We start from the raw sequence: 13,193 nt of genomic DNA, 5'->3' as shown, positions 1-13,193 counted from the left end.
ATAATAGTTAACCTATATCTGCAATGTCAGAAAACCCGCTGTAGTTTACATTAGAGGGACTGGGGATTCAGAACTCTGGTGGTAGGAACAGAATGGAATTATACTCCTGTTACCATGTGACTTTGTAAATCAATATTAAATCACTAATAAAAAGCATAAATGAAAAAAAGAGAGATGGCAATCAGAATTTTTCCTTTTATTTTGATCAGAATCATTCCTATTGTAGAAATGCCAATGGTCAGACTTCTTTGCAGTTGTTATATTTATTATTCCATTTTTATTCTTACAGAAATTTTTTTCTCTAGAATAAATCTGGCCTACCCCATGCTACAGAAATTGGATTTTGATGTAATTTTGAGTTGGATAGACTGACAGAGATAAAAGGGCTCCTTTGTTGTTAAAACCTTGTTATAGGAAGATTGGAGTCATCTTCTGATACAAAGAATGATGTAGAAAAATGTCAGTTAGCCTCCAATTTAAATTATTTCATTACTTGAAAGCAAAAGTCAGATATATTTACCTTCTAGAATGAGGCATGGCTTCTCCACTTATTTATCCTGCATTACCCAAAAGTTCTTTTAAGTAAAAGGCTTATTTGATGATCTCAGTTGATTGTACATTTTTTTAAGCAGGTCTTAATTGTGTATGGAGAAGTTCAGCACTTAGTGGAATCTAATTTTCCCAATTTGTGCTACTTCAAATGCACTGTACATTATGCATACCAATTCTGTAAACATGATAAAATAACGAATTTGACATTGGGATTTGTTTTAAAAGAAAGTCACCAATCCACTTACATAGTTTCTTTGTTTTTTATTTGTACATCATATTATATAGTTAAATATTTGCCACCTGATCTCAGGGCTTACTAACGTAATTCAAAGTTAGAAGTATTTTATAATGAAAATGTGAAAGTCATTTAAAAATGCATAAAGAAAGAAAATAGCAGTGCAGTTACCTCAAAAGGCCATCATTTATTTCCTATTTTCCACGATGTTAGCAGGCATAAAAATTTGTGTCAGAAACTCCTATTTAAAACTAAGATCTGTTAGTTGCTTAGTAGCTATGGCAGGTGAAAATATTTAAATACTCCCTATTCCGTTTTCTTTTTCTTCTTTTTTTTTCTTTCCTTCATTTTTTGTTTGTTTGTTTTGGTTTCTGTTACCTGGGCTTCACCTTGTCAAGCTGAGTTTTTCCAGTAGAGAGAGAGAGAAGAAAAAAAACAAGAAACACTACTGAGAAGTTTCTCCCCATTGCTCTGGGGACTGGGCTTGAACCTGGGTTGCAATGTATCATGCTTTCTATGGCCTAGGATTGACTTCCCTGTCTCTGTAGATTTGCCTATTCTAGATATTTTTGTATAAGTGAAATTGTATGACATAAGGTCTTTTCTAAGTGACTTCTTTCAATGACTTCTTTAGATGACTTCTCTTTCTCGTTATATGAAATTGTTTGAAAGAGGAATGGTGTTTTCTACCAGCAATGTCATGATAGGTCACCTAGTATTTTGTATGTATCCAGTATAACATTTAACAGGTATAACATTACAGTTACTAGGTTCCACAAAGAGAAATGTTGGTTTAAAAATGATTCTTCTACAAATCTGAAAGCTAAAGATAGACAATACCAAAATATGTCATAAGCAAAACAAACAAACAAAAACTCCCAGTTGAAATTTCTCTTATTTTTAATATAATCTGTCTTCATCAGTTACATTGCTAAGTTAAGCAATTAAATATAATTATATGTAACAAAAATCTTAAGATTTGAATTATCAGTAAGACAATTTTAAACATAAATTTACTCTTGATAACATATGGACTTTATCCTAAGTACCATAAAGTATTATTTTCTATAAATAGGTATAGTGTGGAGTTATATCTTTATAATTTTTAAAAAACTTTTTTAGTGTTATTTATATGCTTACTTATTTAACAGAGAACAAGAGAAATATTGAGGGAAGAGAGAGATAGAGAGGAAGAGAGACAGAGAGACACCTGCTTTACCACTCAAGAAGCTTTCCCCCTGTGAGCAGGGACCAGATGCTTGAACCTGGGTCCTTGCACATTGTAACATGCACACACAACCAGGTGTGCCACTGTCCAGACCTCCCTGCCTTGTCATTTTATAATGTTGCAAGCCATTATTGACTCACTACTAAAAGAATGTGGATAACATTTTTAAAAATTACCTATCAGGGGCCAGGTGGTGGTGTACCTTACTGAATGCACATGTTACAATGCTTAAAGATTGGGTTCAAGCCCCCAGTCCCTGCCTGCAGGGGGAAAGCTTTGCAGGTCATGAAACAGTGCTGCATGTGTGTGTCTCTCTCTCCCTATCACCCCTCCCCTTTTGATTTCTGGCTGTCTCCATTCCAATAAGTGAATAAAGATGAAATAAAAATTAATTACCTACCATAGCTCTAGCAAACAATGCAATCATAACATAAAGATAATCTCTGCTGATTTTCCCCCTATGGGTAGGAATATTAAGTTTAAAGTCACCCATTACTTTTTAAAGATTCTTTTTTTAAATATTTATTTATTTTCCCTTTTGATGCCCTTGGTTTTTTATTGTAGTTATTATTATTGTTGTTGTTATTGATGTCGTTGATGTTGGATAGGACAGAAAGAAATGGAGAGAGATGGGGAAGACAGAGAGGGGAGAGAAAGACAGACACCTGCAGACCTGCTTCACTGCCTGTGAAGCAACTCCACTGCAGTTGGGGAACCAAGGGGTTCGAAAAGGCATTGTTCCTCCTGTCCTTGCGCTTTGCGCTACATGCGCTTAACCCGCTGTGCTACCACTGGACTCCCAATTCTATTAATTTTTTTGTTTTTGTTGCCCTTGTTGTTTTGTTGTTGTAGTTATTATTGATATCATTGTTGTTGGATAGGACAGAGAGAAATGGAGAGAGGAGGGGAAGACAGAGAGGGGGAGAGAAAGACAGACACCTGCAGACCTGCTTCACCGCCTGTGAAGTGACTCCCCTGCAGGTAGGGAGCCGGGGGCTCGAACCAGGATCCTTCCGCTGGTCCTTGTGCTTAGCGCCACCTGCGCTTAACCTGCTGCACTACCGCCCGACTCCCCCAATTCTATTAATTTTTAAAGAAAACAGATGCCCTTAATTTTATGAGCAACTTTTTAGTTAGCCTCAAGCATTGCTTTCTATTAATAAAGTGTTAAAATTCTTACATTATTAGGGGAAAAAAAATCTTCCTTTCACTATATAGATGACTGAAATATATATTAAAGATAGCAATAGAGGTTCATGTGTCCACAAATATCTTGAAAGATGGTCAGAAAGCCAACGTGAAGATCTGAAGAGGCAAGTATTAGAAAATTGAAGCATTGGGGTTGGGTGGTGGAACATGCAGTTGATCACACATATTAGCATGTACAAGGACTCAGGTTCAAGCCCCCAGGCCACACCTGCAGGGGAAGCTTCACAAGCAATAAAGCAGTGCTTCAGGTGTCGCTCGCTATCTCCTTTGTCCCTCTAAATTTTTCTGTCCTTTCCCAAAGCAAACAAATAAAATATATACATACACATATATCTATATCTATATCTATTTACAAAGAAGTAAATGGAAGTTTTCAGTGTTGGGATGCAAGTACATAGCATGCTACTCTCACAGGTGGATACACTGGCAAACTAGTGATTTTCTGTTGCCTCACATCAGTACCCATCTGGTTAACCTCCCCTTGTCAAAAGTTATCCCCCATTACAAAAGCATGATTATGTCCTAATTAGTGATTTGACAGAGAAATGTGGGGGCATTGTAGTGAGAGTTTCCTTACAAATTGCAAAGAACAACCCCTAGTAAATTAGAACTCTGCCCTACACTTTAGATTGCACTGCTCTTTACCGCATTTTCTCTCATTTTTGCTATTATTAAGATTTTCACTGGCCAGCCAAATGGTTCCCTATGTCTATCTCTGCTCTTCACAGAGCACAGGATTCTCTCTCAAATGGTATGAAAATGTCTTTTTTTTTTAACTTTTTAAAAAAATTTATTTATTTTATTTATTCCCTTTTGTTGCCCTTCTTGTTTTATTGTTGTAGTTATTATTGTTGTTGTCGTCGTTGTTGGATAGGACAGAGAGAAATGGAGAGAGGAGGGGAAGACAGAGAGGAGGAGAGAAATACAGACACCTGCAGACCTGCTTCACCGCCTGTGAAGCGACTCCCCTGCAGGTGGGGAGCCGGGGTTCGAACCCGGATCCTTATGCCGGTCCTTGTGCTTTGCGCCACCTGCGCTTAACCCGCTGCGCTACAGCCCGACTCCCGAAAATGTCTTAACAGCAAATTGTAGGTTGCCCATAGGTTAAAACACACGGAAGGTAGGAGCTATCTGGTAGGGTGTGCAATGCATTATGGGAGAAGCCCTGGAGTTCAGCCCCAGCACCCATGAGAGCAGTGACAGAAGGCACCAAGGGAGCACCAAGGAGAGTGGAATAATTTGTTATCTTTTCTCGTTCTCCCAGAGGTGCCCCCACCCTCTTCACATGCAAAACGAAGAAAACAGGCCTGAGAGGTAGCTTAGCATGTCTGAGGTCCTGAATCCATGCCTTTTATGATATTAGAAAAATAAAAAATGACTCAAAACTCTATTCTCCTTGAAGCCTCTCCAGATTTGCTTTGCCTCATGTTTTGGACTAAAATTATCCCAATAGGTTCTGGCAGTTTTATATAGTCTTTCTTGAGTCCATAGAAATTTTTATGTTCTCTATTCAGATAATTTCACTTATTTGGGTTTTGTGCCCCTCTGAGCTTCTTGGAGGCTAGAGCCAACATTCCTTTCTCACAGCCTGCACACAGCAGGCCTTGGCAAATGCTGATTTATCAGTATTGCAGTGGCTAATCCCCAACTCCACAGCACTTGCACATAACAAATGAATACATGTACACAAATAAAGTAAACCTGATGACTAAGAAATGAATGTTAAGAATTGATGAGTATAGAGCAACATTTTCACAGGTAAGTTAGAACTATGGAGTAGGAGGAAGTGTAAAGTTCATTGTCTTAGCCTGAGTTCCCCTCCAATTCAGAGCTTTATACGATAATATTTTTTAAAAATATCTTTATTGGAGAATTAATGGTTTACAGTTGACAGTAAAATGCAATAGTTTGTACATGCATAACATTTCCCAGTTTTCCACCTAACAACACAACCCCAACTAGGTCCTTCTCTGTCACCATGATTCAGGACCTAAACCCCACTCATTCCCCAGAATCTACTTTGATCCAATATACCAATTCCAGTCCAGGTTCTGCTTAGTGTTTTCCCTTCTGATCTTGTTTTTCAACTTCTGCCTATGAATGAGATCATCCCATATTCATCCTTTTGTTTCTGACTTATCTCACTTAACATGATTTCTTCAAGCTCCATCCGAGATGGGGTGAAGAAAGTAAATTTAAAAAAATTCTTTATTGGGGGATTAATGTTTTACAGTCAACAGTATATACAATAGTTTATATATGCATAACATATACCCCCACACACAAAGTCCTCTGCCATCATGTTCCAGGACCAGAACCCCCCCCCCCAGAGTCTTTTACTTTGGTGCAATAAACCAAAAACTATTTTTAATAACTATTAACCATTTAACAGCTATTAACCACTTTTAATAGCTGGTCAGTATTCTGTTATATATATACTACAACTTACTCAACCACTCATCTGTTATTGGACTCTTGGGTTGCTTCCAGGTTTTGGCTATTACAAATTGTTCTGCTATAAACATAGGTATACACCTATCTTTTTGGATGGGTGTGTTGGGTTCCTTAGGATATATCCCCAGGAGAGGAATTGCAGGATCATAGGGTAGGTCCACTTCTAACCTTCTGAGAGTTCTCTGGACTGCACTCCAAAGTAGTTGGAACTATTTACAATCCCACCAGCAGTGCAAGAGGGTTCCTTTGTTCCTACAACCTCTTCAACATTTGCTGCTGCTACCTTTTCTGATGTATGACATTCTCACAGGAGAGAAGTGGTATCTCATTGTTGTCTTTATTTGCATTTCTCTGACAGTCAATGACTTGGAGCATTTTTTTAATATGTTTGTTGGCCTTTTGGTACTCTTCTATGGAGAATATTCTGTTCATAGCCTCACCCTATTTTTGGATGGGGTCATTTGTTTTCTTGTTGCTGAGTTTGGTGAGTTCTTTATATATTTTGGTTATTAGCCTCTTGTCTGATATATGGCATGCAAAGATCTTCTCCCTTAGCAATAGATGTTCAACAGATAGCCAATGTGAAGATCTTAAGAAGCAAGTATTAGAAATGATACAAATCCAGGGGGTCGGGCAGTGGTGCAGTGGGTTAAGCGCATGTGGCGCAAAGCGCAAGGACCGGCATAAGGATCCCGGTTCGAGCCCCCAGCTCCCCATCTGCAGGGGAGTCACTTCACAGGCGGTAAAGCAGGTCTGCAGGTGTCTTTCTCTCCCTCTCTCTGCCTTCCCATTCTCTCTCCATTTCTCTCTGTCCTGTCCAACAACGAATGACATCAACAATGGCAATAATAATAACCACAATGAGACTACAACAACAAGGGCAACAAAAGAGGGAAAAAATGGCCTCCAGGAGCGGTGGATTCATGGTGCAGGCACCGAGCCCAGCAATAACCCTGGAGGAAAAAAAAAAAAGAAAAGAAATGATACAAATCCAATTACAGAGAAGACTAAATCAAAAACAAACCAATTCCTGCATAGCAAAACAAAACATACCACCGAAACAAAGAGACCTCCCACAGAATGGGAGAAGTGGAATTTCTAGGGCATATAGTAGGCTGATTTTAATATTTTCAGGGATTCTCAAGTTGTTATTCACAAGGGTTATGCTAATTTTCATCCTTGTCATCAGTGTAGAAGGGTTCCCTTATTTCTACATCCTTACCAGCACTTATTATTACTGTTCTTTCTGATGTAGGTCATTCTTACAGGGTGGAGACCTATTTTATTGTCTTGATTTGCATTTCTCTGATAATCAGGGATTATAAACATGTTTTCATAGGTCTTTTGACTATTGAATGTCTTCTTTGGAGAAGTGTCTGTTCAGCTCTTTCCTATGTTTTAAATATTTTAACTCATTTTTTTATCTTTTGATATCTTGGTTATTAACCCTTTGTCTTCTTCTTCTAGCGTTTGCCCTAACCCTTTGTCTAATGTGTAGCATGCAACTGTCACTTCCATTCTATAGTGTTCTTCCATTGTTTTCTTCCATTTTTTTTTTATGATTTCTGATCTAATATCTAAGTCTGATTCATTTTGAGTTTACCTTTGTGTACAGTGAAATGTGGTGGTCCTGTTTCGTTCTTCTGCATTGAACACCCTTGGTTTCCCAACACCATTTACTGAAAAGGTTTTATGTTCTCCACTTAATGTTCTGGTATTTTTGTCATAAATTGACTTTCCATAAATGAGAGTGTTTCTTGGTTTACAATTCTATTTAAATAATCTGAATGTCTATTTTTGTTCCAGTGCCACACAGTTTTGGTTACTGTAACCCTGTAATAGAGTTGAATGTCAGAGTGTGTGATGCCTCTATATTCTCATTCTTTTTCCTAAGGATTGTTTTGGCAGTTCAGTCTTTGTGGTTCTAGTTAAACTTCTATGGCATTTGTTCTGTACTTGTAAAGAGTTTCATAGAAGTTTCATTAAATCTGTGCATTATTTTTGGTAAGATGGTCATTTTAACTCTCCTAATTTTAAACTATATTGCTTTTTAGTATCCTTATGTTCTGTATGGACATTTAAATTAATATGCTTAGTCAGATCTGTTTTATCTGAGAATAGTCATCAGAATGAATATGTCATCATAGAAATGTTGATGTGTTCTAATTCCAGATGATAATATAATTGTTTTACTCTCATGTCAGAAAATCACAAAGCAGTATGATTATGTAACACTATGTTGAAAATTTCCAGATTGTTTTAAAAGGTTGTAACTGAGGAAGAAAACAAGATTCAATTTATGTATTACTTTAAATCTTATTTTTAATATCTCATTTGTAAAACAAGTTTAGTCACAGGATCCTCAAGTCTCTTTCTTGAATTGAACAAAGTGTTTGTGGTAATAGTTATGTCAGAATTTATGAATACAAACTCTATTATTAAAGGTATTCAGCTCCCAGAAGCACACTTTTTCCCTGAGATTCATGCATTTTTCATTGTCTAGTCATTCTGAATTTAAAGTGGAGAGAATGTCCTTTTAAATGCACAAAGATGATATCAGAGTCTCCTCACCATTTCTGCTACTAAAATTATAGGAACTATGTATCCTGTATTGGAATGCATCGGGAGCATTATTCTATATACTAGAGGAATAACCAACCACTCCCTGAGCAAAATTCCACTGTCACATATTTAGCATCAGTTTTGCAAGATAGCACCATACCAAGCTTGTTCAGAAATGAACCTGAAAAAAAAAAAGTATTAATCTCAGTGTCTAACTGGCAGATGGAATCAAGTGAAAAAACAAGGTTATTTTTTGTCTTTCAGAGCCAGTAGTTTTTTAGGCTATGCAGACGTTTATCAAATCTTCTTAGATTATACTCTTATCACTTATCTCTTCACTCATAACTTTGTTCCTTTACTCATTCTATTTTTATTGGGCATTGATTTCTTTTCCATCAAGTAGTCAATGAGGTATCAGGATTATAGAAATGAATAGAATATGTTGTTTTATTTTCAGGTTTCTTGTAATCACAGTAGGGCTCTTATAAATAAAAAAAAAAAAAATGAAGACATTTTACTTATCCCTGAAGAGCAGAGTGACAAAGAGTAACATTTATGGGGGAAAATGGTGTGTTAAGATTATGAGTAACAAAAAAAATTATGAGGAGTGATGTAAAGTGGACAACACATCTACTCTAGTGGTTACCTATGGTGGGAATGGGGGTGTGGATAATTCAGAAGGATAAAGTGGAGAGAAGATTCGGTGACGAAAACCACTAAAACCATTTCTGTTGTACAAAAGAACATGAGAAAATCCCATGAGAGGAAAATTATTTATTTCCTTATGAGAAAAAAATTATGGATGAGAGTAGGAGGAATCAGAATTTCAACAATGAGGTTTACTTGTATTTTTATTTGCTTGTTTATTTTGCCTCAGTGACTCAGCCGCAGGACCTCGCTCTCTACTCAAATTGATCGAAACAAAGCTCCCTTTTATCCCTCCCTGTTCTACAAGTCGTATTTACTAGTATGGTCCAATAAAATCATAGTTTTTATAGGCTATCAAATCATACCAGTTCCAGTTGTATGACATGACCATTTGTGAAAGGCAGAACTTGAGTACAGCAGATCTGCTGTTTTATTTGACTGAAGAAATAAGAATAGGCTGTGTTGACCTCATAATAAAAGGCACTCATTACAATTGTCCTAGTAGAAGAGTGTTGGTTAGTCAGTCTTCATCTGGAACCTTGACTTCACGTTCCGTAGAATATTTCTCAAAACCAATCACTTACATTTCTAGCATTGTGCTCTGTGCCTCTGGTGAGGGCGAGGAGGACATTTTTTGACAGCATAATATAGCATAGCAATTAAGCTATAACTTAATTGGTATAACATAACTAACAAAGTGGAATTTGGACAAATGCAGTCTAGTTTCTGTCCAAAGTCTTCCTATCACTGTGACCTTGGGCTGACTTCTCTAATCATCAGTTTAATTGTTTCTAAAATCAAACAATAACAATTACTTTCTTGGAAGGTTACTGTGAAAATTAAGTCTAAGTGCAGGACACACACACACACACACCTCTTCCAGGTTATAGTGGCTAGAAGCCAGTGTCATCTAAGAAGTCTTTGTAGCACCTCCATGTTCCTCCTCAGTTTACTGTGATTTTTTTTTCTAGTGTTCCTTGTTATATTTAGCCCAGTAAATGGTATAGTTTGCCAATAAAATTTGGCTATTATTTCTTAAGTGGACTTACCTCTCATTATCGCTATGCTTCTTTTTTTTTTTCAGGGAAATGTTAATATCTGTGGCTCTGGGCCAGGTGTTGTCGCTCCTTATTTGTGGAATTGGCTTGACCAGCAAGTACCTGTCAGAAGATTTCCATGCCAATACACCAGTCTTCCAGAGTTTCCTCAATTACATCCTCCTCTTCTTGGTCTATACCACCACACTAGCTGTCAGACAAGGTAAGAATGCAAAAATACTCCAATCTAAAGATTTGCTTCTCTCTCTCTTTTTTTAAATATTTATTTATGTAATCCCTTTTGTTGCCTTTGTTTTATTGTTGTAGTTATTATTGTTGTTGTTGTTGTTGATGATGTCGTTCGTTGTTGGATAGGACAGAGAAATGGAAAGAGGAGGAGAAGACAGAGATGGGGAGAGAAAGATAGACACCTGCAGACCTGCTTCACCACTTGTGAAGCGACTCCCCTGCAGATGGGAAGCCGGGGACTCGAATTGGGATCTTTATGGCGAGCCTTGCACTTCGTGCCAAGTGTGCCTAACCCGCTGCACTACCGCCCGACTCCCTAGATTTGCTTCTCTTTTTAAAGCATCTAGGAGAATGATGAGCTGTGGCTGGAGAGCTTTTCACTTACAACATCGTGAGACAGTTCAAAACACCAAATCCACTTTTGTATTTTGTAGTAAGACAGCAAACAATACAAATGAATAAATCACAGAGATGTATTTATAAAGTAAGTGAATTCAGCAGGAGGTAGGAATGCATGTGTAGGCAGACATGCACAATTGCTTACAGTTAGAATTCCTTTTAAACATCCCATGTATTCTTCAATCAGCCTTAAGTAGAGTGCTTCCCTGGAACCAGGAAGTGGCCTGTGGCAGCTGTTCTAAATAAAGCTAACCTGAGAATCTCGAGGAATTGCAGATAAATGTTCTTTGGAAAGATAAAAATAATGAACACTAACAGTTGTAATAGTAAAGGGGAAGAGAAAACTATCACAATGATCAGGTGAGGTATCCTGTCCATACTTAAAACAGCTACTATAATAAAATACATCCTCCAGAAGTCAGTGTAAGGAAAATATCTAAGAGGATATTATAAAATCCTTAGGGAATAAGTCTAGAGTATATTCTTCATAGCCTTATATTTATGTTACTGAGCCTAAAGCCCAGAAATAGCTAATAATTTCCTCCAACAGTAGCTACTGGTGATAAAATACATATTTAAAAATAATGATTAATATAAGGATTGGTAAAATAGCTCGCTTGGATAGTGTGTTATTTTGCTGTGCGCATGACTCAAGTTCAAGCCTGGCCCCTGCCTCATTGAAGGACGCTTTGGTGCGATGGCCTCTTTCACTCTCTCCCTCTGTGTTTCTGTTTGTTTCTGTCTCTATCTACAATAATAATAATAATGATTAATAATTCTGAAGATAACTATGCATCTTAATGACAAACAAGAATATATGTATAGTTATACATGTCAACCCTAGGAGTCATACTTTTAATAAACTTATAAATATTATTTATCAGTATTTAATTTTTATATTTATTACTTATTTTAATTTATTTATTGTATAGAAAGTGAGAAATCAAGAAGGAAGGAGGGTGAGAGACCTTTGGCACTGTTTCATCACTCATAAAGTTTCCCCACACAGGTAGGGACCAGAGGCTTGAACAGAAATCCTACTTCACTGTGACATCTCACTACCCAGGGGGTTTGCCACTCGACCCCTGATACTTTTTTTCTAATAGTTTATTTTTATTAGTGATTTAATATTGGCTTATAAATTGTAAGATTGTAAAGGGTTTAATTAATTAAGGGTTCAACTAACCCCTACAAGATTGTAAAGGGTTTAATTGTAATAAGAGCATAATTCCTTACGGTTCTCACCACCAGTGCTCTGCGTCCTATCCCTTCCACTGGAAACTTCCATATTGTTTATCCCTCTGGGAATATGGACCAAAATTCTTTTGGGGGTGCAGAAGGTGAGAGTTCTGACTTCTGTAGTTGCTTCTCCACTAAACATGGGTGTTGGAATGTTGATCCATACCCCAAGTCTGTTTCTATCTTTCCCCAGTGAAGTAGGGCTCTGGAGAGATATGGTTCTACGAAGCATGGGTGAGGTCATCTGCCCAGGGAGGTCAGAATAGAATCATAGTAGCATCTGGAACTTGGTGAAATACTATAAGATGGAAAACAGATCAAAATATTTAATAAACAGGAACAATGGAGTAGGAATAGAGCAGATGAAAATAGGGACCTTAGGGTAAAAGGAAACAAGGAAGCCTATTTTAGTAACATTCCTAGGAACCTGTGTCTTAATAATCTTTGCTTCAGCTTGATCGCTAATATGGGGATGGACCAGAAGTATCGTCTGGGAAGATAGTGTCAGAGTTAAGAATAGAACTAGGGAGCTTTCTGTAGTCTTTCTGGCAGTCCCTCTATTTCTGTAATTTCTTAAAGTCTTTCTGTTTCATTTCTATTTTTTCACATTTGGAACTTTGTTTTTGCAGTGTTTCTGTTTACACATTTATTGTGCTGGTTATTGCTGGATAGCAGATGGTGCTATTGTTGTAATTACTGGGCTTCCCTTTGTTTATTATATGCTGGGTGGTGGGAGATTGGGGATGAGGTTATGTTTCTTGTTATTTCCTTGAGCTGTGTGGTGTGTGTATATATATGGTTTCTCTGTATGATTTCAGTCAGAATCCAAGCAAGCCTCAGGGTTTGCTTCTCAGCTGCTGAGGCTGCAGTGTTTCTGCTGATGTCTCAGCTCTAGTTGGTGCAGTTTGTTAAGATCAATAGTTGTAGATGTTTGTTCTTATGGGGGAGAGTCTGGACTGTCCGCCCTTACTCTGTGGCTACACCTCCCAAAGTCAGCCCCTTGATACTTTATTTTTTACATTTCCTTATTTGGACCATCATACCAAAGAATATTATTTAACCCAAATTATTTCATCAGAACTACATCTGATGGTAGGAGAATAAAAATGATTAAGTTGGATTTGAATTTTAGTGTAACTTGGGTTGTGTTTATTATTTTTTTTATTTTTTTTTTAAATATTTATTTTATTTATTTATTCCCTTTTGTTGCCCTTGTTGTTTTATTGTTGTAGTTATTATTGTTGTTGTCGTTGTTGGATAGGACAGAGAGAAATGGAGAGAGGAGGGGAAGACAGAGAGGGGGAGAGAAAGACAGACACCTGCAGACCTGCTTCACCGCCTGTGAAGCGACTCCCCTGCAGGTGGGGAGCCGGGGTTCGAA

General features: G+C 37.4%; 1 protein-coding gene across 1 annotated transcript in view; it reads left to right on the top strand.

Moving 5' to 3' along the window:
• Positions 1-13,193, top strand: part of SLC35F1 (solute carrier family 35 member F1) — a 534,044-nt gene that overhangs the window by 304,658 nt on the left and 216,193 nt on the right. Inside the window, exon 2 of the mRNA XM_007521021.3 lies at positions 9,973-10,148. Within this exon, the coding sequence (XP_007521083.1) occupies positions 9,973-10,148 (176 nt within the window). The remainder of the gene's footprint in view (positions 1-9,972; positions 10,149-13,193) is intronic.

The sequence above is a fragment of the Erinaceus europaeus genome, chromosome 4, assembly GCF_950295315.1.
Source record: "Erinaceus europaeus chromosome 4, mEriEur2.1, whole genome shotgun sequence".
Classification (NCBI taxonomy): Eukaryota; Metazoa; Chordata; class Mammalia; order Eulipotyphla; family Erinaceidae; genus Erinaceus; species Erinaceus europaeus.
Note: the sequence above shows the minus strand (reverse complement) of the source record. Positions and strands in the feature narration are given on the sequence as shown.